This window comes from Panthera leo, chromosome B1 (assembly GCF_018350215.1).
Source record: "Panthera leo isolate Ple1 chromosome B1, P.leo_Ple1_pat1.1, whole genome shotgun sequence".
NCBI lineage: Eukaryota > Metazoa > Chordata > Mammalia > Carnivora > Felidae > Panthera > Panthera leo.
Window position 1 is genome coordinate 34903338 of NC_056682.1, and position 25454 is coordinate 34928791.

Below are 25454 nucleotides of genomic sequence, written 5' to 3' on the forward strand. Positions count from 1 at the left end.
CGTAGTGAAGCAGCCTCTGTTGGAAGAAGATGCCACCTAGGACTTTCACAGCTACAGAGGCAAAGTCAATGCCTGGCTTCAAAGCTTCAAAGGACAGGCAGCTGGTGACTTCAAGGGAAGCCAGGGCTCATTTACTATTCTGGAAGGCCGAGGGCCCATAAGGATGATGCTAAATCCATCCACTCTGCCTGTGCTCTGTACATGGAACAACAAAGCCTGAATGACCACACTTCTGCTCACTGAGTGTTTTAAGTCCACTGCTCGCTGACAGTGCACGGGTCACCCATGAGCGCTGATGGAGATGGACGACGAGGTGAATGTGGTTTCTGTGCTTGCTCACACAGCATCCATTCTGCAGCCCGTGGGTCAAGGAGTCATTTCAACTTTCAAGTCTTATTATTTAAGAAATGCATGTTGTAAGGCTATGGCTGCCGCAGACAGGGATTCCTCTGATGGATCTGGGCAAAGTAAATTGAAACCTTCTGGAAAGGAGTCACCATTCTAGGTGCCATTAAGATCATTCGTGACTCACGGGAAGAGGTCAAAATAGCAACATGAACAGAAGTTTGGAAGAATTTGATCGCAGCCCCCATGGAGGACCGTGAGGGCTTCCGGACTGTGGTGGCGGAGGTGTCTGTGGGTGTGTGTCAGGGGGAACAGCGAGAGAACCGGGACTGGAAGAGGAGCCTGGATATGGCACTGAATTGCCGCCGTCTCGTGAGCAGACTTGAACGGATGAGGAGTTGCTCCTTCTGGATGAGCAAAGACTATGGTTTCTTGAGGTGGGAGCTACTCCTGGTGGAGATGCTGTGAAGATGCTTGAAATGACAACAGAGGGGTCGGAACATGACATAAACTCAGTCGATAGAGCAGCGGCAGGGTTTGAGAGGCTTGACTCCAATTTTGAAAGAAGTTTTGTTGTGAGTAAAGTGCTATGAAACAGCATCGCGGGCCGCAGGGAAATCGGAAGACTCGATCAACACGGCAAATTTCATTGTATTATTTTCAGGAATTGCCGCAGCCACCCCGACCTTCAGCAACCACCGCCCTGATCAGTCGGCAGCCACCGACATAGGGACAAGACCCTCCACCGGCAAAAAGATTATGACTCGCTGGAAGCGTGGATGATGGTTAGCATTTTTTAGCAATAAGGTATTTTTTAATGAATACATTGTTTTGGACATAATGCTATTGCACATTTAATAGACTACAGTATAGTGTAGACATAACTTTGGATGCACTGGGACACCAAATAATTCATTTGACTCACTTTATTGTGATCGTCGCTTTATCGGGGTGGTCTGGAAGCGAACCTGCAGTATCTCCAAGGAATGCCCGCTCAAGTTTGCGTGTGCACTGCGAGTTGTTTTAGGGTGGCATTCTTTTCTTTTTTTTCTTTTTTCTTTTTTTTTTTTAATTTTTTTTTAACGTTTATTTTTGAGACAGAGAGAGACAGAGCATGAACGGGGGAGGGTCAGAGAGAGGGAGACACAGAATCCGAAACAGGCTCCAGGCTCTGACCGTCAGCACAGAGCCCGACGCCGGGCTCGAACTCACGGACCGCGAGATCGTGACCTGAGCCGAAGTCGGCCTCTTAACCAACTGAGCCACCCAGGTGCCCCGGGTGGCATTCTTTTCAATTCGTGGCACTTTGTCCTCCTAACAGCGTCACACGTTTTACTTGCATTTATTATAAAATGCAGTCATGTCAGATGTGTACATTTACTTATGTGTAACTATTAAGGCTACAAGATGTGTATCTTCCATTTTTATATTTTTGTATAGACTTATATGAGCATGAAGAACCTTCTGAAATGTACTCATTAGTTGGATTACCCAAGTCACCTGAATGGGAGGAGGACACCATGAAATGAGGAATACAAAGGGGGAAGATGGAAAAAGCCCACTTCTAGGGGTGGCACTGGTGGGTTCGGTGCTCCCTCATACCCAGTTAGCGCTTTCCAGGATTAGACGACCAGAAACTTCTAAAGGGCCCACTCTTCGACATGATAATTTTGTGGCTGTATGAGTATTTATGTTATTTCTAGGCAGATGTTTCCAAGTAAGGAGAGTGAGGGGAAGTGGTATCCACGCGCAGCCCCGTGTTTGGGTGCTCCCAAACACACTGAGGGCAGTCAGGCGTGGGCCTCCTTCTCACCTATGGATGGGGTGGGGGCGGGGGATGGGTTAGATCTGAGCGGCAAATAGGTTCTATGTCATGTCACTGCACGTCACAGGAGTAACCCTTCAGCCCCATTTTCCTTCTCCAGTCCTTCCAGCATATCTATATTCCAGTCATGGCGGGATAATGTTATAGAGGTCATGCTCGGGGCTCTTGGTTTTTTCCATCTCAAAGGTCTGTGTGTCCCCAGACTGGTATGGCTGGACCCAAACTGGAATCGCCTGAACGTCTGGGCACTTTCAGGGTCTCGGTGTTCTAGTAGAGTTCTGTGGGGGCACAACCCTCACGGCCTTGCTGTTTGTCTCTCTCCCACTTCCTTCCGGAGGCCCCGCCCTGTCCCTTCCCTTTCCTGGAAGAGGCGAGTGTTTCCTGCCTGTGCTGTCCCTTCTGTGTGGGGCACTGTATCTTCAGAAGGAGCCAGGAAGTTTTGTCAGTCAAGGTTCAGCTCACCTGTCCCTTTCCCAAGAGGACTTGAGTGCCCATCCAAAGGATTAGCCTCATCAGTGTTTGTCATGCTTACTCATTTAAGGTAAGCTGCGTCAGAGGACGAAGCCGATCCAGTCCAAATGGCACTTGGCGCTCAATAGGCACTTGATACGTGTTTCATTAGTGATTGGTGTTCTTTCGTGCTTCTCTCCAGTGGAAGGTGCCACCTTTGAAGAGGTTGTTGGACAATATCAAACAATACAAGGAAGGCCATTAGGTACAAAATACTCATGTATTTATGAATTCATGACCAAATTAAATATGAAACCTTATATAAAAAGAGGTGTGTGTGTTTTTTCTCCCCCACCCTCCCAGTCTCCACTAAAGCAGCTTTGAGTGACACAAGTACAGGGGTGTGTGTTCTTGTGGCTTGCCCTTCCTGTCTCCCGGGGGACTGGAATTAAGCCCCTCCTCCCTCCCTTCCCCCTGGGAGGACACTAGCCCTGGCCTGGCTCCCCCAAGCCTCCCCAGGTGGCATCTCTGGCTTGCCCCTGGGCCTGCTGGGTTCCCACAGAGCAGCTAGGAAGAGGCAGCGGGTCCCTGAGGGGTGAGCCCACCCTGGTTGCTGGGGTGGTCCTGTGGCTCCTCTGCTGTGGGCTTCCTGCACCTCCTGGGCCACCCTGACTTTCCCTCCCCTTGGCCTTCCTGCATCCTCATCAGTGGGCCACACTGCTCAGCCCTGCAAGCTCGCAGACACCCATTTCCCCTCCCCTTGGACGTGAGGTCTCTGTCCTCCCTCTCATCAAGAGTTCCTGGGAGGCCCCGGGCCCCACCTCTGGCTCCCTTCTCCAAGAGCCAAGGTGCAGAGTTGCACCCCCCTTGCACACTCCCTCCTGCCCCTGCTCGTTGGCTCATCAAGTCAACCTCGCCCTGAAGCCAAGGGTGAGAACTCAGCAGGCAGGAGCACAGGTCTTGCTTGCCAGCCAGCCAGCCTAGAGAAGGGGAGGCAGCCACGGCTCTGGAGAAGTCTGCAGCTCAGACAACAGAGGTCACGGCCACTCCAGACCTGCCACGTCCTGCTCTTTCTCCTGATGACTTACCATCAGATCTCTAGGTCTTGGCACCACAAAGCTGTTGCAGACTTTTCCTCGGTTTCTGGGTTTGCTTGATCCCAGACCTAAAGCCAGGGTCTTGCTGGTGGAGCGCACCCCAGGGTTCCACCCATCATCAGTGGGACTCTGACTTTTAAGTCTAAAAATGGTGTGGGGGGTGAAATATGGGTCAGGATCACGAAACAGGGAGAGGTCAGTTGTGGCCCAGCTTTTCCCCATGGAGCTGCAAGCTGCTGTCTTAACCCCCACAATCCTCCAGTCTTGTCCCTCTCTTCCTGGGACTGCCCTTGCTTTGCCCCCTCCTTCCCTTTTACCCCAAACCACCGCTAAGTGAGGTATGTCCTGTGCTCCTTCATTACAGGGACTCCTATTCTCCAAGTTGGTGTCCTTTCCCCTGACCTTTGACCCCCAACACATTCACATCCTGTGAAGTCACTCTCTGAAGTCGAGGGGGATAACTGACTCTCAAGATGGGCAAAGTAGGGGTCCAATGCCACGTTTGAGCCCTGAGACCACCCCGCCCCTGCCCCTGAAGCCTCAATCCCAGCATGTTAAGTCAGAACTTCTGCTGTCCTCTGAGCAAGCCTGCAGGGCCAGGGCATCCTCAGTCACAGCCGGTGACAAGTCCTTGCCTGACAGGCACTGAATCAATTCTACAACCTAAACTTCTATGTCATCAAACATGGAGGCCCCTGTGCGTAAGCTATACAGGATCTTCTTGTATTTTTCTTTCTTTGAGGGAATAGAGAGGCTAAAGTGTTTTGGTTGGTGGTGATTTTGTTGTTGTTTGGGGTTTTTTTTTTGTTTTTTTTTTTTTGCTAATTTGGCCCCACCGTGCTAAGAAGCCATGCTAACCAGAGGCAGGAGGAGGAGCCCAGGAGAGCCTGGGGTTGCTGCGCCCAGACCCCACCACCCACGTTCTCCTCTCCCTCTGTCCCAGCTGTTTCCTTTGGTTCCCACCTCAGGATCTGAGTGGGGAGGGATGGGGGAGGGAGAAGTTTCCCACTGCACCAAGAGGCACGGCTCCGAGGCCTGAAGCTCTGAACAGTCTCTGCCATCCTTTATCAGGCCCAGACGCCTATCACCTAGGGAGGGCGGGATGGTTGCAGAGTGCAAGCCTTCCACCTGCGGCCTCGGCAGCTGCACCCCAGGATGTGGAAGCCTGGAGTTGGGCTGAAGGCTTAATTTCTACCCTGACTTCTCCAGTGAGGATCTGAGTAGGCGTCGTGTGGAAATGCCCACAAAACATCTGCAACCCTCAGGTCCACTGATGGAAAAAAGTGGCCAAGAGAGACAGGACCTTCCCTGCGCGCTGCTGCGTCCTGGGAGGGGGCCGCCTCCGCAGACCAAGACACATAGCCTCATGGCCGGGAGAGTTTCGCTCGGGTGCCAGCGTTCTCCAACCCAGAGTCAGATGCCAGAGCTCTCCATTCCTTCCCTGCTCCCCATCTCCCAGCAATCGTCCGCCTCCTGCCCTGCTTTGGAACTGGGGACCCCCGCAGGGGTCCCTGTCCTGATCCACAAGGCCCCCCTCCTCTCTTGCTGAGCTATCTTGGCTGGTGAGAACAGCCCTGCCCTTAGGGTCCTGGTTACGCGGGTCCCCTTGTCCCTGGGAGGTGGAGGGGACGATGCAGAAGAGCAGAGGGGCGAAGGCAAGTGGGGAGAACAGCAGCGGGATCGGGAGAGGGTGGCAGCGTCTCAGACCACAGCCGAGGAGGAAGATGGGGACGACGAGGAGGCCGCAGAAGAGGACGGTGAGGACGGACTGTTCCAGAACAGCCACCGCCGCTTGGGCTGCCGTTTCAGGTGGAGATAGTCCTCCTTCTCACGTTCCTTCCGTGCCCGCTGGTAGTGATCTTCTTCCTTTAGGTACCAGACAGGCGGCCACCGGTGCTTCTCAAAATACTCCTGGTTTTCTGGAGCAGAACAGTAGGGCCGTAGTTAGAGGGCAGGAGAAGGGGAGAGAGGAGGGCTGGGGCGTGGAGGGTGTCCAAGGGATGCCCGCGGTGGCCCCCACACTACCATGGGGACTTGCAGCGGCCCCCATCCGGGTATCAGCCCTGCCTTCAGAGCCCCCGGTGCAGGTGCAGGGCTTCCTGAAGAAAGTCAATGCCAGCAGTGGGGCCGACAGCGTTGGGAAAAGGTCCTTCTACTATGCTGCACTTTAAAGGCAGAGGGCACACCCAGATGGGCTTCACATGCCCTGGCAATGAACTAGGCTGGGACGGAGCACGAGGAGGGAGGAAGGCAGCAGGGTGCTGGGCATGGCACAGGTAGTTGGTGGAGCTGGGTTCTGAGGGAAGCATCGGGAAGGAGGGCTGCAGGAGTACAAAGAGGGTCAGCCTTTAAAGGAAAGTCTAGGCTGAGGGGTTCGGACTGATCCTGGAAGGCGTGAGGGGGCATGCAAGGTTTAGACCAGGGCAGTGATGTGGCTGGAGCTGTGCCCTACACAGAAAATGCCACAAGGGTGCAAAGGAGAGACCAAGGGTAGGAGGACGGGAGGGTGCAGGGACAGCCTGGCAGCAGGGAGGAGGGCACCACAGCATGGAGGGTGTCCAGTGGAGACCTGAAGAAATGGCTGGCAGGAACCTGGGGAGGCCAAAACATCTCTCCCCGGGGCTCGGGCAATTCCTTTCGGGTGCCAGGACTTTGAGACATTCATTAAGCAGAGGTAGGACCGCAGGGACCTCAGAGGATACCAGGACCTGTGTTATCCAAGCTGTGCCCTTTCTAAGTTGTGAAATCAACGTGGTGGGTCATGAGCAGCATTTAAAAACAATTTGTATAGTTTTTTATATGTGTACCAGTTCCCAACATAAAATGCATTTCTTATTGTGGAGTCTTGTCTGAAAAATACCAACTCTGGAAAAAAAAAAATCAAGTCTGAAATACCAAAATACCAAAACAACTAAAAAACACACAAAAAAACCCAAGTCTGAAAAACACCAAAAGTCCAACACCCTCTTTGTACTCGTGAGAAATAGAAGCCCAGAGAAGTTAAGTGAATCGCTCAACATCCCCAGCTGCCCTGCCCTTTGCCTGGGCTTCCCTCTGCTTGGCTGGATACACCTTTGCAGGCTGCTCCCCACCCGCAAGGTCAAGTTCAGCCCAAGGATCTTTGGCAGCCGTCAGATGCCCTCGGGTCGAGTCAGAGATCTGGACCCAGGTTGAAGCCCCTTCAGCAGACGGGTGGAGCAAAGGTCCTGCGGGAGATGCTCACCTGGGGACATGGCCTTCATGTCTCGCGGGAACTTGCGGCACACGTTGTTGTAATTGGTGCAGATGTGGTGAAGACACCAGTCGGCCAACTGGTACGCACAGTGGAACTGGGGACAAATAGGAGAGCATCTATGCTGGAACCCCAGGGCAGGGTCTGCACAGACACCTAGTGCTGTCTTCAGAGCCACAGCTTTGGTGTAGACAGGCAATGGCCTTGCAGTTGTAAAGGGCCCATCTCGAGAGGCAAACCCACGCAAAAGTGTAAGAAAACATTTACTTTGCTCTTTGGCACCACCACCACCATCACGTCACCTCTGTCCTGCCCCCAGCATCCAGGACATCCACAGCTGTGTGTGGTGCCTTCCTATCGTGTCCGTCCTCCTTAGATCCCACCCCAGAGATGGCCCCCTCCTCCCATCAGGGACCAAAGCAGTCTACACTAAGGTGTAGACACCCAGGCTTAGAGAGCTGACCTTCCCAGCTGCGTCTAAATGCCTCAGAGCCGCAACTCCAACTTCATCAACTAACTTCTGGTGGTAGAATTCCTACACTCAGAGGGCCGAAGTGGGAGATTTCACTTGTTTGTTTAGGGATGAGGAGGTGGACAGCTAATATTAGAGGAAGGGTCCTCAATGACCGAAGGCAGGCTGAAACCATGTCTACACGCGAGACTGGGCTTCCTTCCCCTGCCTTATGGTTGCATGATGCCTCAGTCCCTTCCCGCCATGGCCAGCCTCTCCTCTCGGCATGTCAGAGTATATCCTCTGGCAGGAAGGATGAGACGGGCTCTGCCAAATCAGGGAACCAAGTCTAAAAATGGGCTCCCTTCCTGCCCACCACCTCCCAGGCTTCCCCAGTCGCTGCCAATGAGCATACAGAGCCCAGAGTCAAGAATGTTGGAGAGATCCCTTCCCCAGCCGTCATACCTGAGCCAGTTCTAGGAACACAAGGACATCTCCATCAATGTCCACCATCATCTGAGTTGCTTCCATCAGCCCGGTCACTGTGTACTGCTCTGTGACACACACAGCCAGGAATTAGCCGAAGAACCACATGAGTGGATATGTACTCATTTATACCCTCCGGCAGGGACCCCACTGCAGGGCAAAGAGAGATGAGGCCAGGTGGAAGTCCCAACGGGCCGAGAAAGGCCATAGCCAATTTAAGTCTGCTCCCACCCGTGAGGAAATTGGGATTACAGCAAGACTTTCCCAGTGCAGTGGGGATGGGGAGTGAAGGTGGATGTCAGGATCATGTAAGAGAATTGTTCAAACTACGTATGTCGCACCCAGTAGTCTGATATATGTAGGGTAAAAGCCCCCAGTGGAACCAGCCGTTGATACGGACGGGAGACGGCAGTAAGTCTCAGAGTTCTCTCTTTTGCCAAGAACTACAAAGTAGAACTATGAATTAAACCTAAGTGTTCGTATTAATTTAGATTTGTGTACAAATTGTGTACTAACCTTACATTTTATGTTAACACATTTACATTGAAAAAGTAAACACTCTTAATCCTGAAGTTTAACTGTATCAGTATAGACTCATGAGGTATCTTTAAAATATACTTCCCAGCTCAGTCCATGGAAAAAACCTAGAAACAAGAGCTCGAAATGATACATTGGTAATAGGCATCCCTCATGCACAGATTATAGTCTGGAAATACCATTTCCTATAAGAAGCAGACTTCTTAGAGAAATGGCTGATTCCAGGTCCAGGGCAGGAAATGTACAAAACGAACCTGGAACATCTTGTCATTCCACATAACCAGAAAGCTCACTCCGATGCCAACTTGAAGAGATCCCTGCTGGCAAAAGGTGCGGTGCAGTACTTTAGCGTTAATAAAGTAACTGCAATTATTTGAAACTGATCAAGTACATTCAAATCTAAAAGTTGGTAGTAATCCTTAAAAATAAAAACTAACAGGGCACTCTCCAAAGGTGATGGGAACCATATGTATCTTGAAATCTGGTCAGTGAAGAGGAAACAGTCAAGCATACACCTGCCCCTCCTGTATGAAACCATACTACTCGGTAAACAAAAAGTAGGAGGGAAGCTTCTCTCCTTTTAGAAGGATTCCAACAGATAAAGAAGGAATGCCTGAATTGGAATATTACCATTTCACACCACCTAATAAATCAGCGGACCCATTGACACTCAGTGGCTGCTAACATCGCAAAAAGAGAGAAAGCTTCTTGATGAGAAACAGAAATGGGGCACCTGGCTGGCTCAGTCAGTGGAGCATGTGACTCTTGATCTTGGGGTTGTGAGTTCGAATGCCACGTTGGGTGTAGAGATTACTTAAAAATAAAATCTTAACAAACAAACAAACAAAACAAAAACAACCTATGAAGTAGTTTTAGCAAAAGAAAATTGAATACGAATCTGATCTAGCCTCTAGAACCAATGACCAATCAGTGAAATCTAGATTTTCTAGAACATCAGTGGGCTTTTCCCAATAGATAAGTTGCAAGGGGGAAAAAAATCATGGACAAGGAACCTTTAGATTAGAAGAAACTTAAAAGGCATATAAAAAATAAGACCATGCTATAGTGTTTAAGGGTGCACACTTAGAAGATAAAACTATGAAGAGTAAGGCAGTGAGGCCATAAAAAATACCCTACAAAAGACTAATAGGTAAAGTGTTACTCCTGAGGAGGGAGAAGGACCTGGCACTCGGGTGGACAGGCAGGGGGCTTCTGCTGTGGCTGGCAAGGGCCTAGCTCCTGATATGGGTCATTTGAGTCTATAATAATTCATGAAGCTAAACATATAGTTCATGTATTTGTGTTATACTGAACAATAAGAAGTTTTAAGCTTGAATTAATAACTTCATAGAAAGCATACCTCATGAAACATAAAGCATCACCAACTGTACCACGCTCAACACTTGCTGCTAATCCGTGACAAGGTACATACACAACACATGCTTGTATGTTTTGTAGTGTTTATGGGCCATTTCCCAGGACGAGTCATTCAACGGTATTTTCTACAAGCCTTTCCATGTGACAGTGCAGTGTAATATTTTTGATGGCTCACTTGTTTCTGATTGCCCACCATGCTAAGGCAAACTTACAGAAATATCTTTATACATATTTTGCCTTTGGGTCATTTCTTTGGAGACAGTCTTTCAAAAAAGTTGAATTACTCGGTCCAAGAGTTCGGGAGCTGTCTGTGCTCTGTGAAGACCACACCTCTTTTCACAGGCAGTCCTGGTGGACTTACTGTTTCAGCTGTGATCTTTAGAAGCCTCTCTCTTGCTCCCCACCCTAAAGCCCTCTGTGTCTCCAACTAGGCTCCCAACTAACATTCCAATTCTTTTTTTTTTTTTTTTTTAACGTTTACTTATCATTGAGAGACAGAGAGAGACAGACCATGAGCAGGGGAGGGGCAGAGAGAGAGGGAGACACAGAATCTGAAGCAGGCTCCAGGCTCTGAACTGTCGGCACAGAGCCCGATGTGGGGCTCGAACTCATGAACCGCGAGATCATGACCTGAGCCGAAGTCGGACGCTTAACCGACTGAGCCATCCAGGCGCCCCTAACATTCCAATTCTGATCGGCGACTTCTTCCTTCTTCCTACGACCAAGCCCCATCTTATTTATAACTAATTTCTCATCACGGTTTTGCTGTTTTCCTCATCTGTAAGTCCCAGTCTTCATCACCTGTACAGTGCCCCAGCAGCTCTAATGCTAGGTCCTTCCCTTAGTCTCAGCTCAATATCTTAGGCCCTGCTCTCTGCCCCCTGACCTGCCCAAGAACATGAACCCCGATATCAACACCAGCACAGGCACCAACACCAACACCAACACAGCACAAATGCCAGTTCCAACCTCAACGGGAGCCTTCTGCCTGCTTGCATCACTGGCCCCAGACCCCCTTCATCTGGACCATTCCTGTCCTGCAGCCCCTTGGCCCCCAACAGCCTGCTGCTCAGTGTCCCTGTTGCCTCAGGCCCTGCTCCACCCCGAGGACCTCTGCATTTGGCCTTTTCTAAAAGCTGAGCTCTCATGGTCTTTCAAGGAACTAGGCAGGTCAATGTTTATTGTCTGTTTCTGGAAGAAGAACCAGAAAGCGAAGGTGGAAGAGAAGGAGGAGGAAGAGAAGAAGGAAGAGAAGAGAAAAGAAAGAAGGCAGAGGAGGAGGAGAAGGACCCAAGAAGGGATGGGGAGTGAGGAACTGCGTTCTATTCCTCTTGACTTGAGCTTGCCAGAGTGAGACCCAGCTGGGAGAACACCAGGTGCTGTCATCTGCCGGAGACAAGACGGTTGGGCCCAAAACCCTTCGCGGAGAGCCTACAATGTGACACCACCAAGCACGTCTCTCTCACTTCTTTACATCTGTGTCCTCTCCAAACCCCAAGACGCATCGACATATTTCACTGGGTGTAAACACATTCCCTGGGTGCTAGCAGCCTGTCCCTTGGGAGGAGACAGGCGAGAGAAGAAATAATGACTTCTGGGGGTTTCCCTGGCTTCTCCCCCAGGGAGATCCTCGCGTACCTGTGAGGGCAACCAAGTGTGGCAGGCAGAGGCGGTTGGCCAAGATGATGAGCTTCATGTCGTCCAGGTCGGGACTGGAGGTGAACATGCCCGTGTAGAGGTATTCCAGCACTGCCCTCATGCAGCTCTTGCTCGTGTAAGGAAACACCACCTGCAGGGGGAAGGAAGACAGAGGGCCTCAGTGAGGTCCAGCTTTTGGGAAGGAGGAACTCAGGTCTGAGAAACTCAAAAGGCCCTGGCCCACACAGGCCGGGCTCCCCCAGGCTGGCCAGCCATCCCGCCGCTGCCCCCGTGCCGACTCGGGAAACCCTCAAAGGCCTGCATCCCAGAGCAAAACCTTGCATGGAGCCCATGTGCTGACAGCACCAGTGAGCAGGGCTCTGAAAGCTTTTAATGGGACCTAGATTCTCACTGGCATGCTTCCAAAGCCATGCTGGCTTGGAAGGTGTTTGAAGGAATCCTTCCTTTCACCTGAACCCACACCCCAGCCCCTCCTGGCCTTGCAGAGGGCAGTGCGAGAGGGATCGGCTTCTCTCTGGCTGCCTGAAGAGGCTGCTTTGGGCCTCTGGGATCTCTTCAGAGCAGTGCTGCAACAAAAACTGCTTTCTCATCAGGCACAAGTCTCCCCAGGCGGCGTGCGAATCATCTGGAGCTTTGAAGCTGCTTCTATGGTACCCAGAAGTGCGCAGGGCTGGCCGCCCCTGGGGCTCCGGGGAGCGCCTGGTCTCACACTCACAGAAACCAATCCCACTCACGCTTCAAGGTTCAGAGACCAACTCACATCTCAATCCCTCCACTTAGCCTTCCGGAAGGGCTTCCTTCCCAGAAATGTTAAGAAATTCCTATTCTGTGTCACAGGACACTATGCTGTGTTAGTCCTAGTGCAGTCTTTCGCTCAAGTGTTTGGTGAGCTCTACTGAGGGACCAGTGTGGATGGGGGGTGGGGTGGGGTGGGGACGATTTGGTGCAAGTGCAAGACCCGGTCCCCACACTTGAAAGAAATCCCAGACCAGTCGAGAAAACTGTGTGGATACTCCGAACCTCGTGCGGTTGCAAAAACTTGTACCTTGTTAACTGCGAGGCTGAGTGATGGACAATTAACGGTACAGGAGCTTAAAGAAAATAGAGAAGGGGCGCCTGGGTGGCTGAGTCGGTTATGCGTCCAACTTTGGCTCAGGTCATGATCTCACCGTTTGTGAGTTCGAGGCCCACATGGGCTCTCTGCTGTCAAGAAGGAGCCTGCTTCAGTTTCTCTGTCCCCCTCTCTCTCTGCCCCTCCCCTGCTCTCTCACACGCGTGCTCTCTCCCTCTTCTCTCTCAAAAATAAAAAAATAACCCTTAAAAAAAAATAATGGATTCATTTTAGGACACACAGAACTTTTTCCAGTTGGTTCACATGTGTTAGGGAGAAAGCAAAATACAATGTATAGAGCCAAGGAATTGGAAGTCTCGAAGTCCGAACCTCTCCTTTCTACTTACGTAACTTTGTACCAGATGCTGAACTCCTCAAGGGCCTCACTTTCCCTATAAAGTGGGAACACTATGCCATATGTGTGAGGTGATACAGGAGATAATGTATCAAAAGTGCCTTCTAAACCATAGAGAGAAGATGTTACTATAATTCCCTAATATATCGTAAAATCCTTGGCTATGGGAACCATCTCATCATAAACGTCTCTGGAGTTGGTCACTCAGCGGTTAGCAAGCACACAGTCGGTGCCGAAGAAAGTACCAATAAATAGCAGCTGCCTCAGGTGCGAAGTGTGTAGGTCTGGCTCTCCCTCCCACCCAGTCCCATCCTGGCCTTACCTCCCTGGTGGAACTCTCCACAAATGGCCCCCCAAACATGGCAGCCATCCAGTCACAGCTGGAAATCAACAGGGGCTTATGGGCGCTGATGGTGCCATCATCCAGGATGAAAGTCACATCTGTCCAGGAGGAGAAGAGGCATCACGTGAGGATGTGGTGAAGGAATGTGGGACAACCAACCCCAAAGACTGCCACCGTGCCCAGACAACCCACTTCCTTCCGAAGCCACAGCTGTGGAGAGCTACGTGAGCAAGGTCTCAGGCTTGGGGGACTAGGCTTCAGGAGCAGAGCCACCACATCTCCAGGACATCAGCAGCTGAGATGAATGACTCAGAATGCTAATCAGACCAACCTGGACTCTTGAGAAGGCAAACTGAAGGGAACTTCCCTGCCTTCTGGCAGTCAGTTCCTAAGCACAATCCGTACCTGAGAAGGTGCCCTTTGCCAAGCACTCCTTAACCCGGTTGGTCCGACGGACATGGAAGGCCTTAGTGATCTCTTGGTTCATGAAGGCCTCATTGTTGAGAATGTTGGCCACCATCATGCGCAAATCAAAGACCTCAAGCAGTTCAGCAATGTGGGCGATGTGCATGAGGTCCCGCTCGTTCTCATCCAGCTCCCCGGTGTACAGGTACTTGAGAACAGCCCGGAAGGGCCCCGGCTGGATGGAGTTGTCCATTTTTACCACCACCATCAGCCGGGATTTGTAGGTCAGAGGATCTTCAGCCATCTCTTCCTGGATGCTCACAAAAGCTCGGCTCCAGGAAGACAGTACTCGACCCCTCCCTGGCAGATACCCTGTTCCGTTGCCCCGCAAGATCCCATCGCTGGTTGAGGCGCGGAGCCCAGCAGGACCCGAGCCCCCGCCCTCCTCCACGCTCTCGCATACGTCAAAGCTGGCCGCCCGAAGCAAGAAGTCCCGGCCATGGTGGTGGTGGTGGTGATGGTGGTAGTGGTGATCAGGGTGACCCCGGTGGTCCTCTGGGCGGGGGCCCCCTGGCCCCGAGGGGCCCCCCAGCTCCCCCTCACTCAGGTCCATGAGGAACAGGTCGTAGAACTTGGAGGAGGAGGTGGAGAGGTAGATCTTGTGGGCAAAGATGCGCACCCGCTCCTGCAGCACCAGTATGACATCCGCGCACAGCGGGTCCTCCAGGAGGTGGGCGGGGCACTCCTCGCTGCTGGAGGGGGGATCTGGCACCACGATGATGGGGGGAGGCGGCTTGGGAGGCAAGAAGGGCGCCTGCAGCAGAGGCCGCTGCACATTGCGGAGGTGGGATTTCCAGAACTGCAGGTGCCGGCGGGAGATGAGTGCGGCGCGGATGGCGTTGTCAAAGACGTCCTTGATGCCGAACTGGGCCACCACGCTGGTCTCGTAGTAGGGGATGCCCAGCTCCTTGGCTACCTCCCGACCCTTCTCTGGGGGAAGGATCTCATTGGGCTTGATGGGCCTGGGAGGTTCAAGAAGGAAAACTAAACATGTTGGTGGGGGAAGAGAGGAGGGGCGGGGCAGGGAGAGGCAGCTCTCCAGAGCCTGCCTGTTCTCCAGGGGGCTGGAGATTCTCTGCTTAAGATCTGTCTCTGCCCCACTCCTGCCCTTTCCTCCACTGTCTAGTCAAATCTTACTAGTCCTTCAAGTCCCCTTCCAATCCCCTCTTCTTGCAGAAAGACTTCCGTATTTCTGCCAGAGCCCCCGTCCCACCCGCTGCCAGAAACTTCTGGCAATGAGCATGCAATGTTCCACATTGGTTTTTAACATGTTCAAACATCGAGTTCATCTCTCGGCATGATCATAAGCCCTTTTCATGCAAAGACTACCTCTTTTTCACCGTCTCTCCCATAGTGCTTAGCCCAGTATTACCCACACAAGGTATAAGAGATGAATGAATAAATGAATGGATGGATGAATGAATGAATAAATGAATGGGAACTCTTTCTGGCCCCCTATATGGCTTGCTTCAAACGGAGGGTAAGGTGTGAGGCTGAGTGGATTCCATCAGAGCTGAACAGGGAGCCATGGAGATGCACCCCCTCCCTCTGTCTTCCTCCTCCCCCTCCCTGGGCGTCCACACCCCTCACCTAGCCAAGGGTCGCCTGGCCCTATTGACGGCCTCCAGGTCAGCATAGCGCAGGTCCAGCTGGCAGCCCACCAAGATGACAGGTGCTCGGGGGCAGAAGTGCTTGATTTCTGGGTACCACATGGTCTTGACATGGTGGAGGGAATTGGGGTTGGCAATGGAGAAGCACAGAACCACCACATCGGATCTGGGGGCGGCAGAGTGAGGTTATGGGCAGAGAAAGCTAGTGGTAGGTTACCTGCTCCTGGGAAAAGGGAGAACACACATACCCACCCCACCGCTATGCTACAGTCCCACATCTGTCATGTGTCTGCTCACATGACTTTACACAGAATGCATGATGACAGCACTTCTAATTTAGCATTTTAGAGCTTTCAAAAACCCTCGTTTTGACCTCACAGCTATCTTACAGTTTAGAAATTACCATTTCACAAACCATGGCTGAGAAAATCATTTAGAACAGTTCCCCTAATTGCTCATAGTCACAGAGCTGATAGGTAGCAGGGCTCAGAGTCTAACCTGGCCTCCTGACTCCAAACCCAGCTCCTTCCACCACCCCGGACTGCCTCCCCTATGAGGGTTTGCCATGATGTTTTCTCTGCTCCCTCCTCCCAGGTTAAATTTCACAGTGTTGCTCCCTCCTTGGGAAAGCAGAGAAAACCTACCCACTTGGCTTCCTGCAGGCAACCAGAGGCCTTACCTACCTCCCATAAGCAAAGCGGCGGTCTTTGTGGTGGTCTCCAAAGGTGTCCCAGAGGCGGAGGGAGACGCTGACATCATCTACCACATCTCTGGAGCGTTCCAGCACCTGTGGGGTGGGCCAGGGGAGAGGAGTCGGAATCGAGGGCAATAGTTCTAGGGGCGCCCACAATCAGCTCAGGCTGGTGCCAACTCAAACCTGAGGGTCCCAGATAGCATGGGGGTGGAGGGACAGAGCTAATACCTCTGTCTGTGTGTCCTGCCCAGCACTATATCCAGGGCCACCTCTGCAGACTCAATGGCAAGAGCAGCCTCTAAGCCGGCCAGCCGGGAAGGGACTCTAAGAGGGCCGACCGTCATGGTGTGGAAGGGAGCTCAGGGGCCTGCCCCGTTCCCAGCTTTACCCGCAAATAACAAGCCTCTGATTTTGGTCTTGGCCGACAGCTTCTCTCTTCCTCTCTGCCCTCAGCTCTCCAACGCCTCCCTCCCCTCAGTGCTCCCCATTACTGGGGGCTGTGATTATACAAGATGCTGCGTCCCAGGCAAAGCTTGGGTCTTAGGCACCAGCCCGGCCACGCAAACCCCAGATGGTTAAGGATCCCTTCGCTGGGGTGGGCTCACCTCAGACCTTTCTCCAGGGGCTCCTTCCTCTTCAGCTGCCTCCACCCCATCCCCGGGGGCCTCCGTGAGCTGAGCACAGGCCCGGCCGAGTTTGGAGACACTGAGCCATGGTTTGGGAAGAAGCCCAGATACGCAGGGTGGGACCCCCAGCCAAGTGGCCTTGCAGCCTTACCTCCTGGCACACCCGATACTGGTCGATGGCCCAAACCGTGGGCACATGGGTGGCAAGCAGCTGGTACTGGGTGAGCGTGGCATTGCAGGCCCGGGCACAGATGAGCCTGGTCTTGCCTACCGCGTTGTCTCCCACCACAACGCACTTGATGGTCTCTACGTTTGGCCTTTCATAATCCATGTCAGAATCCATTAATTGGGACCTGAGGAACAGGAGCATAGTGGTCAAGGTGGCTCCACACACCAGCCCCCTGAGGGCCAGGGCCAGCGGCTCTCCTCAGCCGGGACCGGCCCCTCTGCCAGCATTTGAGCAGAGAGGGAGAGAAAGGAGCAGGCAGCCATCTGGGCAATAGTTCTGTGGGGCCTAAGAAACGGGGGGCCCATTCAGGCCGAGAGGAGTGGTTCCACCACATGAACCACTGGTCTGCCTCCTGTTGCCACCATCCTCCCGCTGGGCTCCTGGCTGGGGGAGGCCTGTGAGAGAACCCTAGGCAGAACCTGCCTCGGGCCTGTCCCCACTCTCCCAGGAAGAGGAGAGTCCGCCTGGGAAGCGCACTCATCATCCGCTCTCCTCCTCTAGGCAGCAGAACAACAAACAGCTGAGAGAAGCAGAGTCAGGGCCAGGTCCCCACCCCTTCCCAGCATGCCTGAGGGTAGGGCCACTTTAAAATTTAATGGACTTGTCAAAGATGGGTGGCAGCTCTCCTGGCCTCCACTTTTGCCTGTCTCCCTCCCTGGTGGTAGATTTTCAAACCCTGGCTTGTCTGTGGCTCCCCTTCAACGCTAGTCCTCAGCCTCTTTCAGGGAGATGCCAGAGTTTTTCTTCCCAGTCCCTCTGGGTTGGAGAGGCTCCTGGATGCACCTGGGCAGCCCGTGGGCCTCCCCTCCCCTCCTCTGGGCCTGTCATGTTGCCTGGATGGCTCGCGCGGCTGCAGGCTCAGTTTTGAGATGGCAGAGGGGATAAACATGGGCCTGTGACTGTATACTCCATGGTCAGGGGGCCTGGCCACCCGTACTCAGGTGTGCCCTGTAAGCACCTGTAGGCAGCCTCAGGGAGAGGGAGATACGCCCCCTTCCACACTCCCCATTCCTAGGGAGGAGGGCTCCCAGGCTGGAAGCCCCCAGACAGCTGGCGCTCCTGGAAGGGTGCTCGCTCAGTTGGCTGCATGGGTGATGGGACTGCTGGGAGACGCAGAGGACCAGAGACTTGGACCGGAATGTCCAAGCAAATGCTTGCCTCGGTTTCCTTCTGTGTTGGGCACAGAGGGAGGGCTTATCCACCCACAGAGAGGGATGGCTCAAATTAACAAACAGAATGCCCTTTGGTAGTCGAAGTGTCATATCAGTGTTTAAAAGCTGTCACCAGGAAGGGCCCCTCAGCTTGAGGGCTTAGGGGGCTTTGGGTGGCAGTCACCCAGTGGCATCTACTCTCCTGAAAGGGGAGAGGGGAGGGGGATGGGGTTGGGCAAGGCAGGCATTATTAGGAAACTCAGTTTCACCTAGGTCACTGGCCTGCTCCTGCTCACAGTCCCTGGGTGCACGAAGTCAGCCAGGGGCTGGAGCACACTGGACTCCTTCCTAGGCCAAGGAAGGCTGAGCTCATAAGAGTCCTGGAGGCAGTCCAGGTGCCCTCACTGCTGAGCCATCCAGCAAGAGAGCAAGGCCACCAGCAGCAACAAAGCAGCTCCATTCCTGCCGGGCTGTAACTGGATGCCAGCCTGCAGGAATGCAGAACTGAAATATCCAAGTAACGATGGCAACTGGGATTTGCGCGAGTGGATCCATCTCAGCAACCTAAGCAAAAAGTGCAGCAAGGACTTTTCAATGAGACAAGCACCCCCTCCTTCTTGGAATTTTACAGGAACTGGACTCTAAACAACAAGGGGTCTCCATGCAGTCCCTCCCCGCTCTCCAGAGCAGGATTCCTCCTGCCTCCTCTACCCACCTCACCCTCCTCAGGGGCAGCCGTTATTCTAACCACCACCTTGCCTCCGCCCTGCTCTCTCCTGAGCTGAGGACCAGGAACCCCACTTTGATGGTTCCTGGTCTCAAGTCAGACAACTGGGAAGGAATCATCCGGGCTGTAGTTTCTGTTCTATAAATTGAAGAACAAAACTGACCGAATCCCAAATACAAATACGATTAGCTGTAGGAGACTAAAACCCACTAGCCCATAGAACTTCCTTCTCAAATTTAGGTTCTAATGGCATGTGGGTGTGTAAGCAGAAGGGGGGATGGGGAGGCATGGAAGAGGGGCATCAGTTCTTCAATTCAGGAGCATCTGGAAGGCGAGGAGGATGCCAGAACACCAGCAGAGCCATGCAAGTTCAAAATCAGAGAGTTTATGATTAAAATACCCCTGCACACCTCATGCACCTCGAGGGTTAAGTAGGGGACAGCCAACCAACAAGTAGGAGAGGAACACTGTTGTGAGTTTAGACAGCAGACCTGCTGGGTGCTACTCAGGCTGGACAGCCTCTCCTCATCCCTTCTTCAGCTGCTCTGCAGCCTTCCCCTGCTTGTCCTTGGACCTCCTCCTTATTTTTACCATTCTCACCCACTCCACCCCTGTCCTGACTGCGGGACTTCATTTCTAGGAAACTTCATACCTAGGAAAGGGCAAATCACTTCACTTCTCTAGGCATCAGTCTGCCCTTCTGGAAAATGGGTATGAGGGCTTTGGAAGAAAGTTTCCCAAATCGTGGTGAATTCGTGCCAAGAGAGTCTGGGCAGAAAGGAGGTATTTGTCTTCTTATGTAATCTGGTATTATATAATGCTAGATTACATATCTATATATGTAATTCTATCTCTTTTTAAGATACAGACTGGCCCAATTAAGCCAGCAGACAAAACTCTTAGTCGAATCAGGCCCGTCTTAAAGGCGGATCCTGCACTGGAGACAGCATGCCAAAGCCACCAGTAATGTAATTTTTTTGCTCTAGAATATTGCTACTTTACTGTACCATTGCTGATGTATGATGATACAACCCATTCAATGAGCTTCTCAATTTCCGTTTCCCTGGCACTCTCCTTCAATGACTCTAGACTTTTCCACATCCTCATTCTTTCCGAGCCTCTAGACTAACCACCATAAACTATGGCTTCCTTGCCATCCAGCCCTGGGTATCACAACCCCCAATTCATTCCTCTCCTTCAGTGATCCCAGAATCACATAGATACTCCCTCCCCACCCTGTCCCATGATCCCTGTCCCTCTCTCCACAAACAGCCTCCTATCCACTGTTCTCCTAGATCTTTGTACTCAGGCCAGGCCAAAAGGCAAGGTGTGCTCAGATTAGCTACAACCCTCAGCGGCTTCCAGTCCCACCCCCACACCCCTACACACACTTTTTGCAGAACCCAGAAAAGCCCCCCTTTCCCTCCCACAGCTGATAGGAGGCTTGTTCATCTGTAGCTGCCCTAGTCTGGTTGTCAAGGAAACGACAGAATCTCCCTGGGAGCCTGGCTTGTCTCCTAGCAACCAATATCCCACATCCTGCATCTTACAAAATGCAAAAGGGAGGAATATCCTGAAAATGAAGGTAAAAATTGAGGAGGATGGATAGGAAGGGAGAATCGGGAAGAGAAGACCAGAGAGGGTGGCCTTGGAATTAAAAGAGGCTGCCAGTGGGTTGCTGACATTGTAATATTAGGAAAGGTGGGGAGATGAATCCCTCCTGCAGATCCAATGGGCAGCAAGACTCAAAGGGATCTTGAATGATCGTATTAACAAAAAATGCAAACCTAAACACATGAAAAAGCCTTCTCAGACATCAACAAACAACGCTAAGCATCTCTCCCATAGTTTGCCAGAACTCTGATGCACAGACTGCAATGGAGTTGGGTTGAAAGAAACATGTCCGGAACGGCGAGCAAAACATCCAAATTCCATTGGTTTTTAACAGAAACATTTCCACCACTCTGGACCTTTTTTTCCTGACACGCTGCTCTGCACACACACACGAAATAAAAATAATTTATTTTAAAAATGGGGAGAGGAGAAGGCCACGACACGCCAAGGCAATCAAGTCATCCGCCTTTCCCTAGAAAAGCCCGGAAAAGGTTAGTCCCACGCCCCCCGAGACCCCAACAGCCAAAGCTATACCGAAGGGGAGAAGGGGAGAAGGGGAGAAGGGGAGCGGAGGGAATGTCAGAAGGGAAGCAGATAGGGCCGGGAGGGCACAGGAGGGCGAAGCGGCGCGTTTCCAGGTAGCTTGCAACCCGGCCATAACAGAAATTAATCATTTACTTACACCACTACATGTGACGGGGTAATTTCTAGTGTAAGGAACACATCTCTTCCTGCTAAGCACGCTCATTTTAGTGAAATGTCTGGGGGTCACTCCGCGCGTGCAAGTTAGGACGATGCCGGCGCCGCCGCGCTGCTGCTGCTGCTGCTGCTGCTGCTGCTGCTGCTGCTGCTGCTACAAGCTCCGGGCCCGGGTCGCGCTAGATCAGAAACTCTGACAGAGCAGCCCAGGCCGGACGGCGGGCCGGGAGCGGCCGCGCGCGCGGCACTGCAGCCATTGCCTCTTCCGGATCAGCATCTCCCCGCGCCCCGGGCGCCCAATGTCATGGAGGCACGCCGGAGTGGGCTGTGCGCGGCCGCTCAGACCTCGGGCGGCTGGGCCGCGCCGCCGCCGCGGGTCCTCTGGCTGCGGAGGCTGGAAGCGACGCGCAGTTGAGGAGAGGGGCGAGGCCGCCGCCGCTACGCGCCTGGCCCGCTCCGAAGGCGCGGCCGCGAAGACGCCTAGCGCTGCAGTCCCGGGGACCGCTCACGACCTCCTTTTTTCATTCACAAAAAAAGGAAAGGAAAAAAAAAAAAAAAAAGAAAGGGAGGAAGAGAAGGGGGAAAAAAATCGCACCCAGGGCGACGGCCGTGACAGGCTCCGCCCACCGCGGAGCTCGGTTGGTGGAAAGGGGTCTGGGGGCGGGGAGGGGGCGGGGAAAGAAGGGGATTGGGTGCCCTGCGGCCCCGCCCCCGGCCCCGCCCCGCGGGGGCCTCTCTCTCCCCCCTGCCCTCCCTCCCTTCCCCCGCCCGGAGGCAGGCGGCTGGGAGGGTCTCGGCTCAGCACCGGTGGCGGTCTCCTCCCTCTACCTGGCAAGGGGCAATACCTCTCTGGACTCCCACGGGGTTTTCCCCTTTCCTCCGGGAGGCTGACAAAGAACTCTGAGACGCATCTTAGCCCTGGAAGGGATGCCGGTTAGGGAAGGGGAACTTGACATATTTTCCTTGTCCCTTAAACCCAGGCCTACACCCCTTGCCCCTGGGGAGAGGAACACAGCATTTCCATACAGGCCCTACTCTGGCTTGAGAGTTTTCCTGGCACTTGAGGGCCTTCCTCCCTTGATCACCACCGTGCAGCTAAAGCCTGTGCCTCCGACTGCTGTGGCACATGAGTTTTAGAGTGGGTCACTGTATCGCCTGTATCTTTTCCCATCCAGATCTTCTCCTCTTCAGCAGTCTCTGCTTCCATCCCACCCCCATCCTATTGCCACCTAGAGTTTACCAGTATCTTCTGACTCTTAAAAGAAATGCCATGAAGACACTAGCCCCAGAGACAGTGCCTGAGACACCTTTGAGTTCTCCGTCTCGATTTACTCCTCTGTAAAACAAAGAGATTATAAGGGGTGACATCTGTAATATGAGCAGTCCCCAAAGGAAGTTTATATGTTCAAGGCTGGTTTGATTATGATGATCTTGACTACTGGTAATTACAGCAGCCAGCTCAGTCCAGTTTGATCCATCTTGTCATAACCTCTGGACAATTTTTAAAGTCGAGACTGACATGCCTCCCACCTAACCCCCTCCAACTTGTGCTCTGAGAATGCAAATCCACTTTAATACTAGTTTATGCAAGATATGATCAGGAAGAGAAATCCATTGCCAAAAAAAAAAAGCTGAATAAAAAATGAATTTTGTATTCTCTGAAGCATGCTTTCCATCCATGAATGCATATAATTGGAAGCTGCCCATCAAGGTATTTGTGATAAATGTGCTTTCTGGCCTGGTCCATGTTCAATAAGTGCCTGATTGGTGGGGGATGCTACCCCTGCTCTTTCTGAATCCACCCAGAGCTGGAGAAGAGGTTAAGAATGACTGAGGGTGCCGCTTGACCCCTCTAGTGAGGATTCAGTCTCCATAAGAACAGAAAGTATTGGTTGGAATACACGCATTGGAAAGAAACTTAACCATGTACAGGTGTGTTCTTCCCACATGTTTGGCGTTGAAGAGCCTCAGCCCATCTTCTGTGTGCTAGAGGTCCCTGCTCCAGAGGACAGCCTAGCATGACATCTCTGTGTGGGTGCCACAGAGGCCATGGCCTCTCCCACTGACACCCGCTTGCCCCCACCCAGCTCCAGAGCGCCAGCCTGTTGGCTTCATGTTTCACACAACACAGAAGGAAAACAGAACTGCCCTCTGCCCAAAACCATGGGCGCCTAGGCCTGCCTTTATGGAGCCAATGCCTCCTCCCTCTTTGGGAAAAGAGCCAGCTGAGCTTGCGAACCCTCCTGCCCACCGGGCTACCCTGTGGGGGTTCAAAGGTGTAAGGCTGGCCAAATGAAATTGCACCCCCTGTTCCCATTTGGCAAACTGCCTCAGGCAGAGCCAGGGTCTCCCGCTGAGGGACAACAACTTAATCCCCTGTCTTGCTTTTTGCACACAATCTTCTTTCTCAGCTTTTTTTTTTTTTTTTTTAATCTTCCCAACGTTTTTGTTTATTTATTTATTTATTTATTTATTTATTTTTGGGACAGAGAGAGACAGAGCATGAACGGGGGAGGGGCAGAGAGAGAGGGAGACACAGAATCGGAAACAGGCTCCAGGCTCCGAGCCATCAGCCCAGAGCCTGACGCGGGGCTCGAACTCACGGACCGCGAGATCGTGACCTGGCTGAAGTCGGACACTTAACTGACTGCGCCACCCAGGCGCCCCTCTCAGCTTTTCTTTAAATGAGAGTCCTTCCTGATAGCATCACCTCTCCGGCATTCTCAGTCAGAGCCTCCTCCAACATCCCTTCCCTCACCAAAGCCCTCTTGTGACTCCTCCTTCCCAGTGAGGTAAACCCCTTGAGCCTGTCCCCACAAGGCACCCGCTCCAACTAGCCCCATAACCACCCTCCTCAAGGACATCACGAGCTGCCATTTTCTGAAGCTGGTGAGCAGGAGGCCCAGTCTGGGGAGAACACTCTCCTTCTTGGTTCTCAAGAAGGTACCCATGCAGCAGGCTCTCAGCCAACGCCACAAGCCCTCCTCTCTCTGTGGCTCTGAAGGCGCCTCTTCAGTGCCAGCCCAAGCTCTGCAGACCCCGCTTGGTGCGTCCTCCTCCACCCTGCACGTTCCATTTGTTTCACAGGCAGCTCCAGCCTTTCTACGGTTTGTAGGCTACTGGTCTCTCTTCTCTCTACCCTCTCCTGGAACACTCAACCCTCTGCAAAGCCCACCCCACAGGTCTTCTGACATAAAAGTCTGCCCCCCTCCCCAGCAGTGTGCAGTCTGGGACACATAGCATTGCCACCCTGTGTTTGGGACCAGCTGAGAGCAAAAGCAGAGGCATCTCAACATGCAGAGCTGGTCAGGGTGAATGAGCCAAATCTGGAAAGTCTAGAGTCTCTCAGCCTCCTTGCCCAGGGCTCAGGGGGCACCACCAGGTACTCACAAGAGACAGAACCCTTCTGCACCTTTGCTCAAACAGTTCTCTCAGCCTGAACACTGTTCTCCTTCCCATCCCTCCACCTGGATAATGCTTACTCATCCTTCAAGCCTCAGCCTAGATGTCACTTCTTCCAGAAAGCCTACCATGAATACTCCCTAAAAGTCTGCAAGTTTCCCTCCCCTTCTTCTGTGCTCCCCTAATAATACCAATCACAATGTTCTATCATTGGGTCTCTCTCTCTCTCCCTCACAGTACTGAGAACTGTTTAGAGAAGGGACCATGCTTGTTCAAGAGCTTCCTTCTTGCTGGTCTGGCAACTAGTATGTAATAGGAACTCAATAAATGCTTGATGGATGAACGGATGTTTGGGTGGGGAACCTGATGAGGAGGGACTTGACACCACCCAGTGGCTACTCACATGCTGTCCAGAGAGGTCTTCCACAGCTTGTACTGGCCTTGTCTTTGGGTAGCCATTGCTCTGTGTTCCCTCCGGGCTCCTGGCTGGGCTGGACAGAAGTGAATGGGGCAGCCCAGGGGAAGACTGTGAGAGAAGTAATAAATAGCTGTAAGTTACCCAAAGTAGTGCCCAGGTCAGTCAGCCCAAAACAGAGGATCTACTCAGGGCAGGAGTGTGGCTCCTTCTGTTTAGGCCCACTGGGCTGAGACACTCAGCCTGGAGGCCAAGACAGAGGCCACCCCAGGGAATCAAGAGGCTCCTTGAGGGACAAGAACTAGGTTCATGGTCCATCCCATGCTGCGCATTCTGAACTGGTTTTGGTAATTTGAAAAGAGCAGTCCGTTGTCCACTAGGAGGCCTGGATTCTGTCCTCACATAGCTATGCGACGTTAGTTCCCTCCTGTCTCTGAATCTGTTTTCTCATGTACAAGGGTTGGGTCAGGTTCATCCAGCAATGATATCTAATAAGGGCTCCTAGCATGGAAGACCTATGTTTTATTAGCCATCCTTCTTCCTGAAGAAGCTCC

The 25454-nt window shown here is 52.6% G+C and overlaps 1 protein-coding gene across 2 annotated transcripts; it reads right to left on the bottom strand.

The window, feature by feature from the left end:
* Positions 1-4419: 4419 nt before the first annotated feature.
* RHOBTB2 (Rho related BTB domain containing 2) lies at positions 4420-24944 on the bottom strand. 2 transcript variants are annotated; one of them, XM_042934567.1, is made up of 10 exons: positions 24889-24944; positions 16815-17016; positions 16027-16130; positions 15324-15509; positions 13674-14695; positions 13248-13366; positions 11439-11589; positions 7866-7954; positions 6941-7046; positions 4420-5636 (listed from the first exon to the last, which is right to left on the bottom strand). In XM_042934567.1, exons 1-10 carry the CDS (start codon positions 24942-24944, stop codon positions 5419-5421), a joined length of 2253 nt encoding a protein of 750 aa, XP_042790501.1. In that variant the 3' UTR covers positions 4420-5418. The 2 variants fall into 2 exon arrangements, with proteins under 2 accessions (XP_042790501.1, XP_042790502.1); XM_042934568.1 differs by lacking the exon at positions 24889-24944 and adding an exon at positions 21067-21600.
* Positions 24945-25454: the final 510 nt, after the last annotated feature.